General features: G+C 48.1%; 1 protein-coding gene across 2 annotated transcripts in view; it reads right to left on the reverse strand.

The window, feature by feature from the left end:
• The window catches only part of LOC126536383 (proton-coupled amino acid transporter 1), a 110952-nt gene extending 87447 nt beyond the window's left edge, over nucleotides 1-23505 (reverse strand). For both annotated transcript variants that reach the window (XM_072287878.1, XM_055073969.2), the window contains exon 1: nucleotides 23276-23505. In XM_072287878.1, coding sequence (XP_072143979.1) covers nucleotides 23276-23284 — 9 coding nt within the window. In that variant the 5' untranslated portion in view covers nucleotides 23285-23505. The remainder of the gene's footprint in view (nucleotides 1-23275) is intronic.
• Between the last annotated feature and the right edge of the window lie 1937 nt (nucleotides 23506-25442).

Here is a 25442-nt window from a genome sequence, read left to right on the forward strand (position 1 = left end):
AGTTTTGTGGTCCGTTCTTTCCGCATGACAAGGGAACAAAGGGCTCACTGCCCAGCGACTCTGCCTGGTCGACCTGTGAAAAGCCGGGTCATTCATTTTAGTTACAGCCCGTCCTTTCTGAGGGAGCGCAATTGGTCACTGCTGCTGGAGTCATTCTCGGCCCCACAATGACGCATGCTCGACCTTAGTTCACTGCTCACTCCACTGCTTCGTGTCCAGAGTCGAAGTATCCGATAAGAAACACAATAAATACGTTTTCCAAACGAACAAAAAACGCCCAACCCGTGAGCCCGAAAGCTGTAGATCAGTTCCACGCTATTCGTTTCTGCTCTCCAGTTTGCTTAGAATATCGTTTCTTTCACGTGAATGAATGAAAAATCGCACCAAGCTTCACCTTGTGTTGACGGACCACTGTAGTTTCTGTAGGCGTATTCTAGAAGTACGGGATTTTTTTTTTTTTCGAGATGCAGACATAGATCTCCTAGCAAGTGCGCTCTCCACATCTCTGTTGAAGCATCTCCACAAACTATTGAAGCCAAACGTTCATGTGATTCAGAACCCACGGAAGGTCTGTATTTCGTGGGTAAGTTTGTTGACTGGGAACGTGGCTTAAAACTGAGCGTTATACGCAACTTTGGTACGTCGCGTCCACAGCCTCACATATGTGATGTTCAGCGTACAGCCTACTACGCCGTGTTTTGTTTTATCCGGTTACCCTTCTTCGTATATTCCATGTCATCACGTTGTCGAGAAATAAGATAAACAAGCAAAACATATAAAGCGAGATTACGATAATGCTGATCCTCAAACTACTCGCAAGCTAGCATATCACACATATGTTCGCCCTCAACTCGAATATGCTGCGCCAACTTGGTCACCTTACCAAACTTATCTATTCAGTGACCTTGAGGCTACTCAAAACCGAGCCGCTCAATTCCCCGTCAGATATTATAACATGCACTCTATCGTAACAAACATAAAGATAGCACTAACACTGCCGCTTTTAGAAGAACGTCGCACTAATTCGCTACTTGGTTTATTGGCCAAAATTATTCACACTGAGCAACCGTTTTCCTTAAACTTAACTCGCCCATTCCGTTCTGCAAGACGTCTACATAATGAACATTACTTTCAACGTCTCTTTGGCAAAACTAACGCGTTTAATTTATCCACCCTGCCACAGGCTATTAAATATTAGAATGATATTCCTGACACAATAGCTAATACTGTTAATCCCGTGACTTTTATGCAGGAGTCAAGTGCACATTCTAGATGTTGACTTTGAATTGATATGCGAGTATGTCATGTGAACGTGTTTTAAACAAAATTACCTGTATTTTTTTACAAATTTCTTACTCGAGCTTGAATTGTATAAACTGGATACGACCTTTCTCGCTAACTATTGTGTTGCTTCCATTTCCATAATGGTGAATTTATGTGCAAGTTCCCTTGCTCCTTTTCACTGTTTAACCTTATTGTAACCCTCCTCACGCAATGCTCCAATTTGGAGCCTGTGAGGACCTTAAATAAATAAATAAATAAATAAATAAATAAATAAATAAATAAATAAATAAATAAATAAATTGTGGGACATAAATAGCTTCTTAATTGAGCGTGTATCAGGTGTACCAGGTCCACCAGGTCCAAAGGTGTAACAGGTGCAAAGCGGAAAGCAGCGTATGTCGAGCGCACAATGCCAGACAGCGAAAGTGTCGGTCACTCGGTCACATCGTTATCAAAGGACGCGGGAGCACTGACAATGCATGTAGGTCGTGAAACCATTGTTATGGTATCGAAGTGCACGATGCAGGGTGCATAAGTTATGGTGCATGTAGATCGCGATATCAGTTGCAATTTCTCTTATTGTTTTTATTTTTTGTTGAACGACTTTTCTTTCTTAGTTTTATTTATGTATGAAATTCTTTCATGTATCAGCTACATTAGAGTACGTGTAACTTTGTTGAAATTTCAAACAGTGTCTGTATCAAGGAGTCAAATTTCAAACAGTGTGGATGCTGAACACTAATGACATGTTGGCTACTGATACCGTATTTAACTATGTGTTCTGCATTAGCTGCATGTCCTTATTGGTTTCATGTATCACCTCAATTTTGTTGTTTAATTTAGTTTTTTACTGATGTTTACATCGTCACGCTGCTCTACCTTGATGTGGTCTCTTGGGCCCAGTCAAGCTGTTTCACAAAGTTTTTTTGCCCAAGAGCTCCGACCATGTGTATGGTGAAATAAAATGAATTAAATTGTGAAATAGAAGAAAAAAATGCAGGACACTGATATCTCATTCCCGATTTCCGCGTCGTGGCTTTCCGCGACGTTTTTATATACTATACCTGCTAGTTATTGAACTTGATAGCATTTGTGTGGCTCTATCTGGCGACCCTTCAATAAAAAGGTGGTGTTCTCTCTAATTTTGCTTCCCAGACACTACTATCTATACGCATAACCGACACATTCTAAAAGTATTGCAAGCAGCTTTTATCAATAAGATTATGGATCCACCTGGAACTTACGCATGCAGTTCCGCTTCATATACGAATTGCAAACGGTTTAGTGACTTTTATAACACGGCCGAATAGAATGTGCGCATATTGACACCACCAACACAATGAACCCTTTATAAATTATGGGAAAAGTCTAGTAGTCTGTTTCCTTCTTAATGCGTTAGCATTCTCAAGGAAATTCACGCACTTCCCGAGGGCCAACTATATACCTATATTTCTTCGTTATGTTTGTATATATCTATGTTTGCATCTATGTACGTTTGTAACTAATCTTTTTCCCGCCTAGCTGGATCACTGGGTAGACGTTGGTCGAATCGGTAGTACATCGGACCGAGGGAAATATAAGCCTTGTGCTGAGGGAACAGGGTTCGAAGCCAACCGTGAGACCAGCTTGGGCCACTGAATATGTGGCGATGTGTATACACTTGTGCCGGGCTTCAAGGAACCTCTTTCACGCTGACATGGGTCGCTGTAGATGCGGGACTTGTAGGCGCCGCTGTTCAGAGAAACTCTGACGACATTCCCCCTCCCGCACTCCGCCTTACGCAGGACGCGGGCGGTAACCCTTCGACTTTTACAAGCCCGTGCGTATCCTAACCTTGCGGTTCTTCATGCAATATACCCTGAAAGGTATCCCAGTGCGGACTGCCCTGTCTGTGGACTAACGGCAACATTGGATCATGTGCTGTGGCAATATGAAGCCACCGGTTCCTCCTTCAGCGAGAATAGGTAAGCTGCGCTCTTGGGCAGCCCCGAACTCATCGACCAACCCCTGGCCGTCCAGAGTGCCCGCGATCGGGCCGTCAAGCTCGGCTTGGCAGTCCCTACGTGGGACTAGCCGGGTGGCGCGGGGTCTCCGTGCGTCTTCTCTGGACCTAATAAAGTTATTTCACTCACTCACTCACTCACTCACTCACTCACTCACTCACTCACTCACTCACTCACTCACTCACTCACTCACTCACTCACTCACTCACTCACTCACTCACTCACTCACTCACTCACTCACTCAAGCCGACTCCGAGCACTGGGCCACTCGGTCTGTGCTGGTCTTTAATGAACCTCTTTGATGCCAACTTGGGTGACTGCGTACGGGCCAGCAAACGTCTTTGACGCCAACTCGAGTAGCCAAATATGTGCCGTTAGAAGTATGCGCCACTGCACGAAAAAGATGCTTAAATTCATCCGACGCTGATCGTAAGCGCAGCCACGTCTCAAGGGTTCCTCAAGGACAGCAACCCGACGCACTGGGAGGCGGCGCCTCCCAAATCCCCAGACCACTCAGCACATCCTTATGGAATACGAAGGGATTCACCAAGTGAGAGCCGTAAGTGACGAACACCTTCCACAAACGCTTGGACGAAAGTGGGCGGAAGCATCAGCCGGTCAGCAGCCGAAATAAGCAAGAGACGTTTAGAGTATTGGTGAAAGAAAATGCAGGGAAGAGATTGATACGAGCGGATCCGTTACAGGTATAGGCAGCGGCACAAGGTAAATAGAGAAGTTTTGAGGAAGAAAGAAAAAAGGTTAGAGAGATTTATACAAACATGATGAAATGAGAAGTATATTGTATAAGATACCCTAGTAACTCAAGCAGGCTCGCTGACTGTTTGTCATCGCCCCATTTCAGAAGGGATGCCCATAAATCATCGTCATCATCGTAGAGACGAGCCCGGTTGCCCCATGACGCGTTTCCCAGCGTTCGCACGCACCGGCGCGCCGTGTACTTTAGAGGCCACGCGCAGGCTTCGAGGCGGCGGCACCAGGTGGCGCCTAGTGTTCTTAGGAAAGCGCGAAAAAGAAATTCCGCTGCAGTACACACCCCATACATAAGTCGTTTCGACGGTGGCAATACGTTTCGTCCTATATTGATTCAGCGCTAAACGCATTTCTGTTGATAGTCATCGTGAGATGGGTTCTGCCGAATTATTTTTTTTTATTGTGAGCGACAGATCCGTGGCAGCATTCTAAACCTCAGGAGTTTTGTCCTTGCAATCACGTCGCCGAATGGACTCGTTTTCATTGCGTCGTGCGCGTCCACTATCTTGGCTCAAGTTTGCACAATGCGTGGCCTCGACCGTTTCCCCGCACGCGCCCTATTTTTGGAGTTTTCTTCCGGAATGTTCTTCGTGTCTTTCCGCTTTTCTAAACGTCGGACGTTTTGCGTCCTGTACGGCCTATACCTCCTGGCCCGTTCTCCTTCGCATCCTTATCGTGTGAGTAGAAACAATGAGCGATAGGACAATGGCCGTGCATTATGCGGCGGCGATGCGCCGCATGTGAAAGAGCGAGCCCAGTCCTTCCAAAGCTCGGTGTCTTCCGCTCGACATATCGGCGACCTTGCGCAGGCTCGACCCTGACACGAGGGATCTGTGGACACCCGCTCTGATTTCGCGGAGGCCGATAATCGGCGCCGCGGACATCGTTCTGCACGTGGAGAAAGATCGTGTCGTCGGGGTCCCGTCTCTTTTCACAAATATATGTTTGTTCTGTTAAACGTACGTCTTTCCCTCGATTGTTACTTACTTATTTTTGAAGGACAATTGACTCGTCTGCCTTTCGAGTTTCGCAAGCGGAAGGTTAATGAACATGTGCGGCGCTGTTTACAGCGGTTCACTCGTCTGTGTTGCTGCTCTAAAAAAGAGACAAAAAAGGTCGCACGTGAAATGACAGCGTGGCAGATACCGGGGCAGACAGGGAATGACACTGTCGTGCAGTAAGAGAGGGAACGATTCAGTCGCGTTTTACTTTTGCGCCCACCGATACGCGGTTTTTGTTTTGTACAGGATCGTTTACTCTTAGAGAGGAAACTTTCCATTCATGACCTCATAGCAGCTGGAATTTAGAAAAAGCGCCTGCGGATTAATGTTTCACTATTTGACGTACTTACGTTAGGCATAATATTATATCGACACTTTTGTTGATGCCCCTATAGTAGAAACGTTGAATTTGCATCGGTTTATTGAAATACGTGTGGACTCTTATCGTGTATGCTCAAGACGTTGTGGTAGCCGTAAGCATTTTACAAATTGCCGTAAGGTATAGACAAAGTTTAACGCCTCATCTCCCGCGCTTCACATCTTTATTGAAAAATATATTGCCCCTTCCGCTGTGCCTTAAGGATCTGTGCAGGCTAGCAAAACTTCCCGCGTTTGAATTGAGGACAATGTTGTTTGAAAGATTAAAATTCAATTTCCTTATTATTCACAAGGAAACAAAAATCAGCGACCCCACGGATTCTGTAAAACTTAACCAAATGGACACTACAGACCGCTATTATCTGTATATCACCCCCACCATAAGCATGTAACAAAACATTTAAAACAGCCTTTTTTCCCCAGAGAACAATTGAATAATGAAATAAAAAACGTGCGCAACTTGTACTAGTGGTGCAAGGCTGGAGTCAACAGCGGAGCTTGTGATCACCTAGCTTTTACGTGGCCTGCCTAAGTTGTTTGTAGGTTTTGCGAGGTTACGGTAGGCTTGGCTAAGTTGTTTCTAGGTTTTGCGAGGTTATATATGCTAGGTTTTGCTAAGTTGTCTCGGCGGGCTTGACGCTGGACGTTTTCGAGCAGCGGCAGGCCGGGATCATTTTCTCGGCGACGTCGAGCGTTCAGGTGCCGACTCTCGCGTGCCCTGGACTGAAACTCGGGATCCTCGACTCGGTGTCTCCTCTTAGCCGCAGCTTCGGCGCGGTGTTCCGGATCAGCTCGGAAGCGACGCACCGCTTCTCGCTTGGCAGCACGGTGCTCTTCCTGGTAAGCCGCTTCTTCTTCGGGGGTCCGAACTTTCTTCGGTCTTCCCATGGCAGCACGTACGCACGGAGTAGAGGAGGCGAGATGTGTGTCGCTGCGCCGGCTGTTCCTAGCTTTCACTCGCCTGTGATGTCACGACTCCGCCCTACGCGCGTGGGGTGCGAGGAAGTTACGTGGCTCGGTGCTCTCACAGGTGGTTGCTAGGCAACGCGAGGCGGCGTACAGCCGGGCTGAGTTTTCTGGTAACGCTCCACGGCGGAAGTAAAATCCTAAAAAGCTCCACTGTTAAAATCAAGAACAGTGCTGACAGATTGAGTAGCCCACTGTGGTATAAACGTTATAACAGAGATAAGGTGCCTCAGAGGAGCTGGCCAATTTTTCGATAGGAGGACCTATCTTCGTCAAAGGCGGCCTCGTAAAGGGAAAGACTGCAAAGAAAATGAGCGCTGTCGCCTGTCGTCTGTGGTTTCTAAGACGAGAAGATAAGAGCGAGAGAGTGAGTAGGCGGGGAGGAAAAAAAAGAAAAAAGTTAAGAAAGCTACGAGGGAAATTTTTAAACAAAAAACAAGAAAACAAAAAGAAGGGCATAGGGGGTGTTAAGCGAGAGGTTAGGGAGCATTCAGGGATGTCGTTGGCGGCATGCTTTTGTGGCTTTAGAATATACTGGTCAGCCGGTTAGTGCGCGAATAACAAAACAGATAAAAAAAGACATCATTTGAAAGAATGACTGGAGTAGCGCAGCAGCAATGAGTCGGGTAATTTTGAAGGACTTAAGATGGCGACAGAGAGTCTGGGTTGCAATGCATGGGTAGCTGGAAGGCAGCGGCTTGGTCTTTGAAGGGACGTTAACCTCAGTAGCTCAACGTAGGCGTCGTCACGGTGGTATACAGAAGTGGCGACACCCTGTGTGGCTGATGCACCGAAAAAGCTATCCTGGAGTCTGGGACATTGGAATGTGTTGGTGAGGGTGTTCCAAAAAAATAAAATAAGGATAAAAATAGGGGGGGGGGGGACCGAAACCGGAACAACAGCTAGGAGCGTGACATGAGTAAAAGCGGGAGGTGTATATGGGAAAATGAGTTGTACGGTTGATATATGCGTTAAAATGTGGAAGAGTATATTACATTGAGTGGTAGGCAATGAAAAATCGGAAATTGAGGAATAGGTGAGATTAAGGGAATTAAGGTTGGCTGGTACCATAATGTGTTTTGTCCCTTGGTTGATATGAAAATTTCAGGTTTAAGTTACAGCTTTTAGCGATTCTATGTTACCACGTGCCAAATTGATTCTCATCGGGTGTAGGCATTTAAACTTGTGCATGAGGTATGATTCCGTATACTTTCTCTCACGAGGTGAACGGAAATTTGTTTGTAGTATATAGAGCCTTGCTTTGTCGAATATATGACCATGTTCATTGAAGTGCCTGGCTACTGCTTTAAGTAAATTGTGTTTTGTACCTGCGCGATGACCGTTGAGTCTTGTGTCAATTTGTTGTCCAGTCTCACCTATGTAGTGTTTGCTACAAGCCGCACACTTTAAAAAGTAGACTGCGTTGCTTGATGTCCAGGTGAAACTCGAACTTACCGTGTGTGAGTAATTCGACGCTGTACTTTTTACTGTAGTAGTAGATTGAATATGTTTGCATGTAGAGAACCTGGGGCGCCGATAGGGACCGGATGCTAACTTCGTCTTTGTTTCTAGTTTGGCATGTACGATATTCTTAAAATCAGTGTAGCGTGGTTACTCTGGGCGGGTCGGGAAAAAATATTAAGTTTCTGGCTGCTGGTGAGAATTGGGTAGTACTTACTGAAGATATACCCCACTCTACGGCTACAACTGGCATCTAGCCTTTCCCGCGGCGAAACAACCTTGCTGCGCCGCTTGTGGCTGGGAGAAGGGGCGTTCACGAAAGCATACTCCAATCGTTTGGGGAATGACCGAGAGCCCGATGTGCGACTCCTGTGGGTACGAAGAAACCATCGAGCACCTATTGTGTACCTGCCCTCGCTACGATGTACAACGCCTCTATCTGCGGGCAACTTTGTACCGACTGGACTCAAGACCGTTCACCGAGTCAAAGATACTCAGACCGTGGCCACACCCGTCACTGGCTCGAAAAGCGATTCGTGCACTGGTACAATACTTGAAGTGCACCGGCTTAAGAGACCGTTTATAGTGTCTCTGTGTATAGCGTCCCTCCCACACGCATTCAGTGCTTACTATCCCCATTTTCCTCTTTCTATTCCCTTTCCTCCACCCCCGCCTAGGGTAGCAAACCGGGTGCTCGTCTGGTTGACCTCCCTGCCTTTCCTGTCCTTGCTCTCTCTCCCTTTATTTTAAAAGCCATTAATTTAGTTTGTCTACAGTAACCTCTCAGAAATTTGACGTCAATCGGAGCATTTTTTGACGTGTTCTTGTTCTTTTCGCCATCAGTCATTTTTGGTAACATCGCTAGGTCACGCCGCCACTGATGATGCCGGATTTTTGCGTAATGGGGAATATATATGTTTCGCATTAATAACGACGAGGCAGTGACCACGAGCACATGCCTGTATAGTGAATCAAGCTATTAGATAACCTTGGCCACTCGGTCGGCGTAGAAGGCGTGAAGACGACGGGACGAGAGCCAGATCACGAAACTAGGGTGATGTAACGACCTTTAACACTTCATTACGAGCACGTACATACAGTGGCCAGAGCTGGTAGACAACTTGGGTCACTGGGTCGGCGTAAGCAGAGAGATAGGCTCAAAATTACGTTTTTTAAAGCTAATCGCGTTAAAAGAGACGACTGCCTTCCGTGTCACTCACTACACATACTACGCTGTGCAAAGACAGTCGATCTCTGCCGCGAGAAGTGGGTTGGACAGCACCGGCTACTGCCGGATTAAAAGATTCTGGGGCACGGGGTTTCATCACAAATCACATCAGAAAGTAAGACAAATGTTTTCTCATTTCGCTTGATCAAATAAACTGTGCGGACGCATACAACACAGTGCGCTTTCCGTAGAAACAAAAACTTCGCAGCTTGAAAAATATTGATAGCACATATACATGATGGTATGAGACGGAATCGAATATCCCAGTTGAGAGACGCAGGCGGTACCTCTTGTAGTATAATATAACAAAAAAGAAATCGAAACATAATTGATTGCTTAAAAACAGGAAACGTGTTGCTGAAAAAAAAACAACAGATAAGGGCGTGCTGTTCTCGAGAAAGGCATGAAATGAAATAAATGACATGTGCGCTGCAGGAAGCGATGCGAAAATTATGGGATTTCTGAAAACAGTTGCAGTATTTCTATGAAAACATAACCAAATGTTTCCTGTTTCCATCCTAAGCTTGCGGAATTCCATAACGCTATACATAGCTGACAGCTTGTATGATTTTATCAAAGAATCTCGGATTTTGGAGTTTGCTTGCGATTGTCATATAGGTGCTAGTGGTTTTACGATCTTCTTTATTTGCATGCAGCTTATGGTATAATTTATTTCAAAAGATGCTAATACAGTCGCAAACCAATTTCAGGAACCGTATTTGTGGGCCCGCTCGATTATTCTGACGCATATCATCGCAGCAACGCCACCCACTCAGCTGAGCGCGTGTATGGCGGCAAACATGTTTGCTGACGCTGTTACGTGAATATTTCCTGAATAAATTTCACGAATATTTCCGTCTGTGACGGAGATCATTCTAGCTGTGAATATAGATGGGTGTGCTTGTTTACAGCGCTCCTACTGAACAAAAGCTGTAAATTATTTTAATAAATGGCCCACGTCTTAAACACTAAAGCAATTTTCAGTATTTCGAACCAATATTTATTATGTTTTGGCTTGTACTGTAGTACTTATCGAACCTTAATGTTGACAGGTCTGGCTACAGCACAAAGGAGAATCCATTGCTAATCGTAGATATCGTTGCGTAGTACAACTGGATTGCTTTAGAAAAAGTAGAAAGTTGAGTTCCGTTGAACTTCAAAAATTGTAAATTGAAAAGTTCCAAGACTACGTACAGGCGAGGATAAGCCTTAAAATGAGACATTGATGTGCGATACACATGCAAATTTGAAAGAGAGATGAAATGCCATGTTTGTGTTAGACAGAGGCGTATAATACGGGAGGAATGTAATCAAGTAATAGGCTAAGGTTGGTGCCTTTTGCAAAAGTCAAAGGCGAACAGTGTGTGAGACCCCAGGAGATGTAAAGCAGTAGTTCCTATGACCATGTCTAAACATACGCGATACACTCGAGGTGACCAACATTCGTAGAACAAGTAATGTCGCTGAAGCCAATGACCGATAAGGGAGCATGTCTTCGTCAGGGCTGCCCTGACGGAATGGAAAGTTGGTTTCAGCGACATTCCCTTACTGTTCGACCACTATAAGTCACTTCAAGCTTCAACCTTCCTGTGAACTTCTCTCGTATTTGCTATACAGTCCAGCATTACGTGTAAGGTAGTTAAACCGAGTGAGTCAGTGATATTTTAATACGCAAGGCTTTATGTATTAAAGTATATTCTTGACACATGGCGAGGCCCTCATTGCAATGAAACTAACTCGAGAGCTGAAGTGACACCAGTTCAGTCATGAGTGGGCGTTACCTGCAACTACCAGCAAAAAATGTGTGATGGTGAAATGCAATGCTTTCACAGTTGGCTCAGAGGGACAAAGTAATTCTAACACGTTCCTTTATTGTGTGTGTGTGCTAGGAAATACGAAAGCGAGAAACAAGTTTTGGAAGCGTTCGCAGGTAAGGGAACTTGTTGGTAATGCACCACTGGCCCGACAAAGGTTAGGTCTACTGAATTTTGCGAGCGCTCAATGAGAAAATCAGTGTTTCGTTGGCAGGACAAATGTGTCAGGTACAACAGCCGATCATCAGTGCACATTATAGTTACAAGGGGTTCAAAGTTTAGTGAAGAAATAATTTTACCACCCTGCCTACGAGTTTGCATGTGCTAGCCATAACTGACAATGAGGGAGACCTCGGTGGGTGCAGACGTGGGTGTTTAGCACGCCGTGTGGTCTTACGATCGAGCATGTCTGCCCCACGTTCGGCTAACTGTCAATTACTTCGTCTTTAACACCAAACGGATAACGTCGCCGCTGTGCCCTGCACCGCAATCTACGAGAAGAGACGGCCCACTTTTTCTGCACTTGCAGGCTGTTTACACCAGAAAGAGCAGCCTCAATTTCCGCACTTGACATTCATCAAAGGCTGTCACCCCATGAGCGACGACACGTACTTGGCCCACGGACTAGCGTTGCCTCTGCAGCAAGCGCGACGGAGGCACCTTTAAACTTCCTCAGAGGCACTGATCTCACACAGATGCTTTAGTTTGTTGAGTGTTGTGGTGTGTTTTTTGCAGTTAGTGTATCTTTTTTGTGTACTATGCATAACGTTTAATTTTTTTTTCATCATATTCATCTGAAGTAGCATGCTAGGCGTACCCTTAGGCAAACATCTCCAGGATTCCCTAAAGAGTGCGTTTATGTATATATTTATATCCCCCTCTCGCTGGTTTGGGATGCTTCCCAAGAAACACAAATCTTCTTGAAATGACTTGAAAGGCATGCAGATCCATTTTGGCATATTATGCAACGTTCAATAAACATTCGTGGCATGAAGTTTTTGAAAAAGTTTTCAACACGTTCACCTTCGAAGAGCACATTTAGGCATTGTCGTTTATGACAGTGAAAATACTTCCTCGAACATTGTATTTTTAAATTTCTAAAGCTTTAAAAAATATTTAGGAAAGTTAATCTGGTTTATAAAATGTTGTATTGGGGGGGGGGGGGGGGGGGGCTGGGTTCTAAAACAGAGTAAAGCCCATACATTCAAATGTGCTTAGCGAAATCACAAACTGCACGAATCTGGCCACATAAATAGGAGACGGAAACAAAAATAACAAAATAAAACGAACGACACGTCAATGCGGCAGGCAAAGAAAAATCAACGTTTCCTATGATAGATGTGCCTATAGACGACAGAGCTCTGTTGCCATTCTCCATGTAACTATGTGTAGAGACTCCTCATTAGCTGACACTCAATTTGTAACATGCACATACATGCCTGAGCAGAACAGATTGACTATAGTTGACATTGCATTACGCGATATGTAGCTCATAAGGGGCACGCAAGAATCAAGACCACAGCGAAATCTTCGTTTTCTTTTTTGTATTACGTTCCCCGAAGCGCTCGATGCACTCCGCTCCCGTACACCTGCGTAACGTGGGTACCAGGACATGAGGGCCTAGAGAGGAACGAGGCGGCCCACGCCACTGCCCGCCAGCACGTCAGCCGGGCTCCCTTCGCACGTGGTACGCGCTCTTCGACCCGCGGCAGAAGAGGGGGAGCCCGTACCCACCAACTATTCGGCGATATTACAATACTACAGGCTCGAGCGCCGGGTGTACCCTCCACCGCACCCAAAACTCGGCAGAGAAGACGACGAACGTGCCAGTAAGCGTCGAAGACCGGCTCCCGCTTCTGAAAATGGTTTCGGTGATTTAATTTGAGCCCAGTGCGACTATTTTAGTGCCAACGGACTCTTTAAGTTGTGACGATCCCGTAGACACCCGACTCTTGAAGGTGGGTGGCCTTGTTGCGATATTATCGGCCTTTTCCGTCCAGACCACGCCGCTGCGACGCTAACCCTAGCCGCGCTTGTGTTAGCGCGGCGAAGTGCTGCTGCGGCGCCAGCTTTTCTCGTCAGTGTCTGCAGTGATGGAATGTGAAGTGGAAGGGGAGCTTCTGACTCCCGAGGAATTTTCCAAGGATCCCGGATGGCAAACAGTTGCTGCCAGGCGCTCCGGAGCCAAATCGGCGCCCGTCGAGCGAGTTGGTGCCATTTCTACCGGCGCTAAGCCAAATGACAACGCGACCGCAAAGGGTCGCCGAGACCGCAGCAGCGCTAAAGCGAAAATTATTCGGGGTGGAAGGATGCCTCCGCTGCCCAAAGAAGACGCGAAGATCATCGTCAGGCCGAAGGGAGGTCTGAACATCAGCAAGGTGGGGCCGACAGTTGTGGCCGAGGCCATATGGAACGCAGTCGGTTTCGACCAGGCGAAGCGGGACTCGGACACGATGTGCCCGAATTTCCAACAAAATATCATGGTCATCAGCACCCCCAGCAGAGAGAATGCGACCCTCTACGTCAGAGTCGAGTGCATCGCTGTTGGCGGCCAGCAGCACGAGGTGAACGCGTACGAGGCAGCGCCCAACTCTACGTGCAAAGGCGTGATCCGCGGCATCGCACCAAGTGAAGGCCCGGAGGAGCTCGATCGCAAGATTGTCAACTCAAAGAACCCGCTGGCCTTGGGAGCCAAACGAATCAAGAGCACGGGCACCGTGGTTGTGGTCTTCGACGGCTACAAGGTGCCAAACTACGTGTCGTACGGCGGCACACTTGTCAGGTGTGCATTATATAGGAAGCAAGTGGAGGTGTGCTACGCATGTGGCCGCCTCGGGCATCGAGCGGACGTCTGCCCCTCGCCGGACGAAACTATGTGCAGGGGATGCGGCATCGCCAACCCGGACGAACAACACAAGTGCGACCCCAAATGCAGGCTGTGCGGAGGCCGACACTTCACCGCTGCCAAGGAGTGCAAGCAGAGGTACCAGACGCCGTACCTCGTCAGACGCAGGCGCCGGGACCGATCCCGAGCCAACAGAAGCAAGTCTCCGGCCCTCGCCATGGGCGAGCGACAACTCCCGGCCGCCGCCGGTCACTCCGCGACTCGCGGGAGCTCTAGATCCGGGAGCCCCTCTCCACCTTCCGGACGCCGTTCCAGGTCCAGGGGCAGATCCCGGTCCAGGGGCAGATCTATGTCCAGGGGCAGATCCGGAAGCCGCTCCAGGAGCCGCTCTGTCTCATGGGCCCGGTATGGGTCCAGTGTCGGCCAGCAGAGGAAGAGAAAGTCGACGCTATCGTGGGCAGATATGGTTGCTGGCGGCGCCCATGCGAGATCCACCCGGGGCCCACGCGACCCGCTTCCAGAGCAATCCAGGGAGGCAGAGGTAGCGCGCCTTATGAAGGAAAACGCGGACTTAAAAGAAATGATCAGAAAGATGGCTAGCGAAATGATAGAGATTAAGAAATTAGTAATCAGTCAGAGTGTTACATCCAACGCGTCGGCGCCGACCGCCACAGAAGCACCAGTTCCGGCCTGCGACTCGGCTGGCGCCGCCAAGCGTAGGGCAGTTTCCAGTAAGGACGATTCAGATTCGCAAACTTATGAGATCAAAGGCATGCTGGCCACGCTCACTAAGAGCGCGCAGCAGTTACAACAAGGCTTAGCACAGGTGCAAGTCGCCCTAGGAGACCCGAGGAGAGGCCTAGGCGCGCTGGCCGATCGCATGGACGCCCTCGAGCGTCTGGTGATTCCGAATAATACGGCCGTAACTCCGATGCAGGTCGTTGTTCCGAACGCGTCGGGGACTCAAATCAGGGCTACGAGCACATCGGCACGTCAGAGTGGGGGGAACTTCTTGCGTGCACCTCTGCTTACAGCGGGTACCCCGGACAATTTATCTAATCATGGATAGTGCCAAAGAGGAGTTCAAAATTTGGCAGTGGAACTGCAGGGGGTACTCCAATAAGAGGGCTCCTTTGCAGCAATATTTAAGGTCGCTACGTAACAAACCACAAGTAATAGCATTACAGGAAACCCTCGTCTCTGCCGCATCCCTCTCTGGTTATCGTGCCGTCTCCGTGCAGGCCGAAGGTCGGGGAGTGTGCACGTTAGTTGACAGGAGGCTTACACACTTGTCTCACGACCTGAAGCTGGCGAGTTGCAAGGTCGAATACGTCATGGCGGAGGTTCTGCTCAATACGAGACAACGCAACCAGCGGAGAAACAGCGTGTTCATACTAAACATCTACAGCAATCCTAGGGACTCGCAACAGCAGTTCAAAACGATACTCAAGAAGTCCGTCGACCTGGCCGGCACCCATCCCTTGGTCGTCGTCGGAGATTTCAACGCACCGTACGGCGTGTGGGGCTACGTCTACGACACGAGCAAGGGTCGGGGTTTGTGGCAGAACGCCAACGAAATGGACCTCACGCTCATCACGGACAAGGCGTTCCCCACCCGAATCGGCAACTCGGTTAGCCGGGACACCACCCCCGATCTGGCGTTCGTGAAGAACGTCGAGGGAGCCGAGTGGAGCAACACCGCAATAAATTTTGGTAGCGACCATTATGTGCTCGAGACCCGCTTCGAAGTCACCCGAAGTAAATCCAGACAATTCACTGTCACGGACTGGGACCTTTTTCGCAAGCTCCGCGGCAACGACAGCGCACCCGTCCCAAAAGACCTGGAAGATTGGTGCGAGCGAATCAAGAGTGACGCCGAGTCATCCACTAAGAAGATCGTCAGCGACCTGGAGGTAGAAAAGATGGACAGTAGGCTGGCCCATCTGATCGAGGCCAAGCAGGCGCTGCTTTTGAGATGGAAGGGACAAAGGTTTAACCGAAGACTGAGGAAAAAGATCTCCGAACTTAACAAGGCCATCGAAGATCACTGTCGGACCCTCGGCAAGCAGCAATGGGACGAGGTCTGTGACTCGATCGACGGGCAGATGCGTAACGGCAAGTCCTGGGGCATGCTTAAACATCTTCTCGACGAGGGCAGCACCAGATCCAGTCAGAGACACACGCTCGCCAGAGCCTTTCACGAAGCTACCATATCCTGTTCCGGGGACGAGCTGGTTGCCAAGCTCATGGAGAAATACCTTCCCATAAAGCATAGCGACGAGGAAGACCGGTTTCCCGACTACCTCGGACCAGCCCGTCCGGAATTGGACGAAGACTTCACCGTGGGGGAAATTAGGCAAGCCATTTTCGCGCTCAAGGGGAAGTGTGCGCCAGGTGCCGACAGAATCACCAACAAGATGCTGCGGAACCTTGACGACGGTTCGATCGCATACCTCACCGAGAAGATCAACGAGACGTGGAAAAACGGCAGCGTCCCAGAGCAATGGAAGAGCGCCAACGTCGTCCTGATCCCCAAACCCGGCAAGGCTCCGAACGTGGACAACCTCCGACCGATCTCTCTCACCTCCTGCGTTGGGAAAGTGGCGGAGCACGTCGTCCTCAACAGACTAAACAGATATCTCGAAGAGAACAACATCTATACTTACAACATGATTGGCTTTCGTGCCGGCCTCTCGTCGCAGGACGCCATGAAGATGATCAAACATCAAATCATCGATGGCAGTACCAGAGACACCAGGGCCCTGCTCGGACTCGACCTCGAGAAAGCGTTTGACAACGTTCTCCACGAATACATTCTGGCCTCCGTGGCAGACCTCAAGCTGGGCCCCAGACTATATAACTACGTCCGTTCGTTCCTGACGGGGAGGAAAGCGAGGCTGCGGATCGGCGACTTTGTCTCCGACGAGGTGCTCCTGGGCGCACGGGGCACGCCGCAAGGCTCGGTCATTTCGCCTGCTCTCTTCAACATTTGCATGATCGGCCTCTCGAGGAATCTGGCCCAAGTTGAAGGAATCAAACACACCATCTACGCAGACGACATCACCATCTGGTGCACCGGCGGTAGCGAAGGGCAAGTGGAAAGCGCCATGCAAGAGGCGGTAGACGTCACAGAGCAGTACCTGCTACCCACCGGACTCAGATGTTCCCCGACCGAATCTGAGCTTCTCCTTTATAGAAAAGAAAAAGGCCGCAGACCCAAGGGCTGGAAACCGGTCTCAAAAAGTGACATTCACCTGTTCACTCGGAGCGGTGACCCGATACCCAGGGTCGACACCATCAGAGTCCTGGGTATGTTCATAGAATCACGCGGCGGCAACGGCACTGCGTTACGCAAGATAATTGCGAAAACCGACAATGCTTTTCGCCTCGTCCGAAGGGTCACAAACAGACATCGTGGCCTCAAGGAGGACAACCTGCTTCGGCTCATCAACGCCTTTGTGCTGTGTCACTTTACCTACACGGTGGCCATGCACAACTGGCTCAGAGCCGAGCGGGAAAAGCTTAATGCCCTCATTAGAAAATTCTTCAAGAGAGCCCTCGGGCTGCCCGTCAGAACGCATACAGAGGACCTCCTTCGGCTCGGCATACACAACACCATGGAGGAGATGGCCGAGGCTCAGGAACGGGCCCAGCTAACTCGGCTGTCCACCACGCCAGCCGGCAGGCGTATCCTCGAGGAGATCGGACTCGCACCAACCAAGAACTTGGCTGAAGACACCCAAATCCCCAGAGAAATAGGGGAGAAGATCGTGGTCACCCCTTTGCCCCGCAACGTTCATCCCGTTCACAACGCAGGTCGTCGCAAGGCACGAGCACTTAATATACTAAAGCAAATAAACAAAGACAAAATCACAGCAAGCTTCGTGGACGCAGCTGCATACCGAGACGGCAAGGCTTTTGCGGTTTCCGTCATTGACACGCTGGGCAAAGTCATCAACTGTGCTTCCGTCCGGACGACGAACCCAGAGGTGGCCGAGCAAGTGGCCATTGCACTCGCCATGCAAGACGGTCGGAGAGACAGGGTGTATAGCGATTCGAAAGCCGCCATCAGGGCATTCCAGAAAGGCCGGGTAGCCCGGCAGGTAGTTCACATTCTGAAAGGCGCCAAACAGGGCAACACCTCCATGCACTCGATCCTTTGGTTCCCTGCACATGTCGGGGCGATTGAGGGGGCTCCTCTGAACCTCAACGAGTCTGCCCACGAGGCTGCGCGTGGCTTTACCGACCGCGCTGCCCTCGGATCGGGCGACTCTCTCCCCGGACACAGAGACGCTCCTCTCACACACAACGAAATCACGAAATTCTTTTACTTAGAGAGAAGGGTTTTCCCCCCGCCTCACTCCAAGCTAAGCAGGCCGCAGGCGGTCACACTAAGACTTCTACAAACGAACTCGTACCCAAATCCGGCGTCCCTTAATAGCATATATCCAGAGATTTATCCAAATTGTTCTTGCGTGGCCTGTGGTGAGGTAGCTACGTTGCCTCATATGCTCTGGGAGTGCGGGTCGCTGGGCCCGACGTTCACCAAGGAAGAGTGCGACGCGCTCCTGCGAAGTCCTGTCTTTGAGGATCAAATCCTGGCCGTCCAGCGCGCCCGCGATCGGGCCGGCAGACTAGATCTGTCAGTCCCGTCGTGGGATTAGCCGGGTGCGCGTTTTATCGCGCTTTGCTGGACCAAATAAAAGTTTATTCACAAAGAAAGCACGATCCTCGGACGCCTACAAAATTACAGGTACACTCACGGAACGATAATGCACCGCCTCTACCCGACGCCCCACGGCTACCTGTGCCCACCCTGCAACGTACCCGACATCCTGGCACACTTGCTCCTGGAATGCCCGTGGCAGAAGGGCAGCAAAATGCAACCGGAAACAGATGCGAAACGAGCACAAGTAAACGAAGGCCACCTGTATGTAAGGTGGGGGGCCAAGCTTGTCCTCGGGGACCGGGAAGACCAACGACAACTCGTCGCGAGGGCCAACAGGGCAGTCGAAGCCAGAGCTTTCCTGGACTAAAGAGCCTTAACACCTCAGGGTGATACCGGACCTCGCTCGGATCACTGTTTCGATCAATGAACGTTTCTCTCTCTCTCTCTCTCTCTGTTGTGTGTATATATATATATATATATATATATATATATATATATTACGTTTCCTGTTTTCGCTACGCATTATGAATGATTATATGTCTAGGATTTAGTCATCCCCAATAAATCGGAGGGAGCCAATTTTTTTTTTTAATTTTCTTTTTCCTTTTTCTTTTTTGTCGTCTCATATGGCAGCGAGTACATGCAACGCCAGACTACCCGTGCGTAGCATGTCCAGTGATGCGTACCTGCGTTGAGCTGCAAAACATGCAGTTGTCAGTCAATTCAACTATTCATATCAAGTCATATCAATTCAACTGAGCTCTATGTGTGGTTTCTCGTGTATTAAAAGATCTGATGTGGTTTAGTGGATAAAGCACCTGACTCGGAGGTCGAGAATTCGATTGCTGCTGCGGTGGATTTTTTTTTCATCCCAGTGGTTTTTTAATGATTGCATAAACTGCTATTGTCATTAGTTCGGACGTAAATAATTGCAATTAGTGATGTCGAATTTACTTGCAAATAGGTATAAAGGCCTAAAACAGTTCTCCATAGCATCCATCAAGAAGCTTTCTATACCTCTAATACGTGGCGTTAGCACAGCTACAGGAGGTTCTCCAGACGTGCACACCCAAATAACATATAAAGTGAGACTTCCTTTAGACCTTTAGCTTATCCTGTACAGAAGTATTTTAGACGTTCTTTAGCGCTTTCTGTGTTTTATGGGATACAACAATTGGTAAGAGTTGAGCACCAAGATTACAGGGTTGTGAGACCCTTGAGCGCATAGACAGAACACCAACCACTCTGTTGGGATTGTTGAGGCACGGAACTAGACTGACGCTGATTTGAGCGAATCCATCCTTGCTGTGGTTCAGCAGCGTGGTCTCTGATGCGCGGATAACCGATACTGCTTGCCCATGAGTAATACAAAAAAAAAGAGCCAACTTTATTATTGTTGTTGCACGAAGCAGCATGATTGCTCTAAGTACTGAACAAAATTGGTTTATTCTTTGTTTTTAGTTTTACTTGGTTTATAATTTCATAATATCAACCGCGACATCGTGGTAGTCAGCTGAAAGCAACGTATACCCCACGTTCCTGGCGAATGAAATATTGCGTATCATTGTATCCAGTTAGACTATTGCACGAAGTGTCGACAGTGGCAGCTAAGCAAGCTGATCGTAATAACCGCGGTCAGTCAAAAATGCCCAATGCGCGATCGAGAACTATTCTATTGAACTATTACATTGAATATTTATCTAAAGCGAAGACTTCATCAGAAGTCGGAAAGACTGCTTTACCGAGTGATCATTACAGCGATCTGTATCTGCTTGATTTAAGTGTTCTGGATCACGTCACAGACGGGCGCAAAATTCGGCATTCCTGTTGTTAAACCAATTATAGTGTTCCACGTAAAGATGACGCCGATCAACTCGTGCAGAACGTTCCAAACTGGCACTCAGCCCGTGATAGATGGTGCGTGAAGAGCTTGTAATTGATTTTTACCGTGTTGTATTTGTTACCTATGCTGCTCCTCGACCGATGTAGACACTGTGCTTTGATAACGCTTCTTATGCAATTCTATTCAATAAGGCGTCGCTCGATAACACACGTCTCCACTTAAGTGAGAGTGTCCAGTTTTACGTCATTTTAGGTTGGAAATCACCGAGGACTGTTATTGAGCAGAGTATGAGCACTCTGAGTTAAAGGGAGGTGGGGTTCTTCAATATTCTCGCAATGTCAAAGCACTTTCTGTACAGAACTTGAGTTTGGCCTAGTTGGTGGGGACGGTGCCTGTAAGATCGAGACAGAGAACATGAACAAAAGTTAACTAAAGACGAATTGGCGCACTTGCCTGTGCACTGCAATGCTTGCCCCTGTAAATTACGTTTCAAGGAGATGAAGATTCTGGGGAGAAGCCAGCACCAGATTGCACGCGAACTGATGGAGGCATATCATACAAGCAAGAAAGGCCAAGACTGTGTCAGTGATACTTCCATTAGGCTGTTTCAATCGGAGATAGGTATTTTTTTTATAAGTGATTGCCCCGCTAGGCTGATGAGTGGCCTTGTTGCTGTATTATGCGCATGTTATATTTGCCTATATTGTCACGTGGACGTGACGTCAAAGAACACAGTAGCAATACTGTGAAAGGCAAAACTAGATTTTTATTGGGCGAACCTGTGCCCACAAAACAGGCTACACGTATAGCACAACGAAAGCGGCGAACACAGTCAGCGATCGTCGAAAATCTGATCAACGGGTCAAGCGCGTCGGCTTTTATACATCAATCGTCGAATGTTCCAGACTAATCGCTGGGACCCGCGTGTCTTCCACAAAGTTCTACATCATTCGCGTCACGCGATGAAATCAGATAACGCAAGGTTCGGCGACAACAGACAGCCCGGCTAGAAGCATCGATAACTTTCCAGAAACTTCGGATACATGTAGGCTCGTCCCGCGCTGTGCGATAACATTTGTTAGGCGGCGAAACGTGGTCGCCCGATAAAGATAAGTACACGGGCCAATATGTTTCTACGCGTTGCCGCGAATAAATCAGTTGAAAGTTACCGCCCGTGTCGTCATTTTGTATTCTCTTCCCTTGTCCTCGTCTTTATTAGAGGTCAATATGATAAACTCTTTCGGTACGCTGAAGTGATTCGTATACGAACAGGCGCCGGCCAATCCGGCGACTAGAAAGAGAGAGAAGTGGGGGGAGGGGGGTTGAGGAAATGCCATGAAGTTAACTATAGACTTTGTCTAGCTTGCTCACCTATACGTGAGAATGGGATAGCGAAAGAGAGAGAAGGCTTGAGTAGAGATCAATCACACGCACTATACAAGTTGAAACGTATCCCCAGTCGGCAACTCAAGTCTTTCGCCTTTAGGTACTTCAGAAACGTCCGTGCAGCTTTCTGGGCTGATGTAATGGGAGGCCAGTAGCGCAGGCCCTTTGCGTCGGTTAAAGGGCGATCGTCGAACCTGCACAAGCCATATTGGAGAGTCTGGCGTTTGTCGAAGCGGGAACAGTAGACATATCAGCGAAGACGGCCGGCCAATGAGAAAATGTTACGAAAGAAAACTTTTGTGAATTTGATCCCTGAATTCAAGGCCTAATGTAGGGTGCAGAAGCGTTCAACAATACTGGGGTTGTCCACGCAAGTTCTTATGAGCGAATAGACCTTACGAGGCTTAGCACGATGCTAATTCAGGTGAAATCTAGATTTTGGCAAAGTCGGCGGGAAGACCGCAATGTCTCGGCAAACTAAAGAAGTTCATTAAATCCAGTTTCTTTATTGTACGAAAGTTGTTAAGCGGGCCAATTTTGCGAGAAAAGCTGGCGCTCATGTGTGATTTTTTTAAATATGGAACGACGAGAGGGTCAGTACACGCGGAGTTCCCAGCTAAATCGAGCTCAGCTGACGGACGACGATAAAGTCAACTTCTAGGCCGCTGAGCAATTCGACGGAGGAAGTCCGTGACTCCTTACGCGTTTCCGCAGATTGATAGGTTCACGATGCGTAAGACATAGCTTGCGGAAATCGACAAAGAAATGATGCGGAAATGGCGAGCGGCTTCCGTCGGTTTCTGTCTGTTTCGTCAGCATTCTTGTATTGCAACGAGAATAGGCAATGCCGGGCAACGAGCTCGATTCAGCAGCGAAGACTGTTTGATTAGTTGTCTTTTTTTTTCGTTTGGTTTTTCTGGCAACCAATATTCGAAGAAAATATGCGATTTCTTTACATCGTAGTACCACAGAAGTGATGTCCAATAGTCAACGATATTTTGGAACCTCATGCGTCCTGCACGGCACTTTCTCTCGACGCCTTCGATAGTCTCGTAATCTCCTCAGACTGCCTTTAGTTTCTTTTCCGAGGTTAATAGCGCTCCAGAGGCCTGGAGCGGGTTTGCAGGCCCAAGAAGCTGACCGCTGACTGAACCCGACCGTTGGCCCGCAACACGTGTAAGCGTTTTTGGCCACTGGCAACCAGCGGCGGTTTATAGTTTCGAGCTCACTACCACGGCCCACCGATGAACGACAGACAGTGTGCTTTTTATCAAGTGGCCGTGGCACTACCTTCCACAGCCAAGACTGGTGCTCAACCACGAGACCAGGGCCGAGGCCTTCAGCTATTATCAAAACTACTTTCGAAATAGCTGATACTATTCGCTTTTACACTTCCGACGACATTCACGCTCGACTCCGCATTATCTAAACCTCTGTTCTCCCTGCCTGTCATATGCCTCCCATACGTATTGCTGTTCTGCGATTGGATTCACTCAATCATCGCTGCGTTGCGAAACTATATTCTGATTCTGAATCGTGCAGGTCCGCAAATTATCTCAAGGGTACAATCGCTTCAATGCCATTCATCGAATCCAGGGGGCTGAGATTCAATTCCGGAGGGCTTACCATTGCCATGGCGACGCTTTCGAAGGGAATCACGGAAGCGAGCTTCTCCTCACAAGGCGTCTTAAAGCGGAGAAGACAGCTTTGAGACACGACCTTTAGTAATTCACGTGCGTCCGGACACTGGCGAAACCACGTCGAGGTGCGACACACCTGTGTGATAGTCTATCGCCCGTAAACGTTCTGGCTGAATGTATGAATTAGTGGATGACGCTTATTTACTGCAACGTAGAGCCCCGTGCGTGAACGGGAGATAAAAAGAAAGGACAGACGTAACCCTAACTGCGTCGCCGCCCTATCAGTGCCATTATCTCTAGTCTGCGATATGAAAGAACGGGAAAGTGATGAGCGAAGGTCGACAGATATCGAGAATGGGTAAGGTAACGTAGGTGAAATCAAATGATAATGGCAAAAAAGGGACGTTGCAAAAATTTGATACAGTTGACTGTTGATGTGCCTTGCCGCCGCTCTACTTGGTCTCGCTAATACTCTATTTTACTATTCTGATGCTCACATGGGATGTCTGTTTGTTTCTCTGTTGCACGTAATTCAGCTTTGTTCTGTCGAATATCAGCGACTATGATCTATCATACTTAAATCCTTAGGTAACAAATAACATTCATGCTGACTGACTGTTCATGCTCCAGCAATAATAATAATGCACCAATAATAAATTTAAGGTGCAGAAATAAGACTACTCAGAAATAAGAATTTATCTGCTCTACAATAACATTTTAAATGCTCCATAAATTGCTTCATAATTACCTAAGCAAGGCAACCCGCTCCGCCATATTTTCCCCTTCGTTCTCGTATAAGCGCTGTGCAAACCTGTTGCAATGTCGAGAACTGTCCGCTTTTTCCTTTTTTCTTTTTTAATCTGAAGGTTCACCTACAGTACACTACATCTCCAGGCTTGGAGTGGCAACTGACACCGGCAAAAAATGCCGAGAGCCAGTGGGGCTATACTGATCTAGGTACAACCAAATTAGGAAGGCCCACTAAGCTTTAACAAAAGACACTCCCTCACCAGAACAGGAATTGACCTCCCTGGTGCAGTATTCGGTCGCTACCTTCCTCATGATTCCCTCATTCAACCAATGACCCTCAGTCTCCAGCAGCTGCGGAGTACCTGACCAAGCCGGCGGTCAGACCTGTAACGCAGCAGAGGGTGCTGAGAATCTCTGGACCCGGACAGGCCGCCACAGGAAACTGACCCTGGCAACCTATAGCACATGGACCCTCTCGAGTGAAGCTAGTTTAGCAGGACTCTTTGAGGAACAATCAGACATTGTTTGGGATATTATCGGCCTTAGTGAGATTAGAACTTGTGAGGCTTACACACTGCGGAATAACGGCCATGTCCTCTGCTATAGAGGTCTCCCTGATAAGAAGCAATACGGGGTAGGATTCCTAATCCATAAGGACATAGCGCGCAACATTGACGAATTCTACAGCATTAACGAGAGGGTAGCAGTAGTCGTAATCAAACTTAATAAGAGATATAGATTAAAGGTAGTACAAGCCTACGCTCCAACATCCAGCCATGATGATGATAAAGTAGATCAGTTTTATGAACATGTTGAATTAGCGATGAGAAAAGTGCAAACTCAGTATACTGTAGTAATGGGTGACTTCAATGCAATAGTGGGGAAAAAGCACACTAGTGAACAAGCAATTGGCAACTAGGGCTTCGATTCTAGGAACGCTAGAAGAGAGATGCTGGTAGAATTCGTGGAGAAGAATAAGCTGCGAATAATGAAGAGTTTCGTCAGGAAGCGTAGCAACAGAGAGTGGGCCTGGAAAAGCCCTAATGGTGAAGCAAGAAATGAAATTGATTTCATACTTTCTGTCGGTCCCAGCATAGTGCAGGATGTGGAAGTGTTAGAGAGGGTAAAGTGCAGTAATCATAGGTTAGTGAGGGCTAGGATTCACCTCAATTTGAACAGAGAAAGAGTAAAATTGGCCAATAAGAAACAGGCCAACCTAGACGCAGTAAGGGTAAAAGCAGGCCAATTTAGGATGGCGCTTGCAAACAAATATTCAGCCTGAGAACAGAGGGATGAAGATGACATAGAGGTAATAACAAAACCGTAACTAGACAGGCTTCAGAAGCAGCAATTGAAGTAGGAGGTAAGGCACCAAGGCAACCAGTAGGTAAGCTCTCCCAAGT

The sequence above is a fragment of the Dermacentor andersoni genome, chromosome 4 (assembly GCF_023375885.2).
Source record: "Dermacentor andersoni chromosome 4, qqDerAnde1_hic_scaffold, whole genome shotgun sequence".
Lineage (NCBI taxonomy): Eukaryota > Metazoa > Arthropoda > Arachnida > Ixodida > Ixodidae > Dermacentor > Dermacentor andersoni.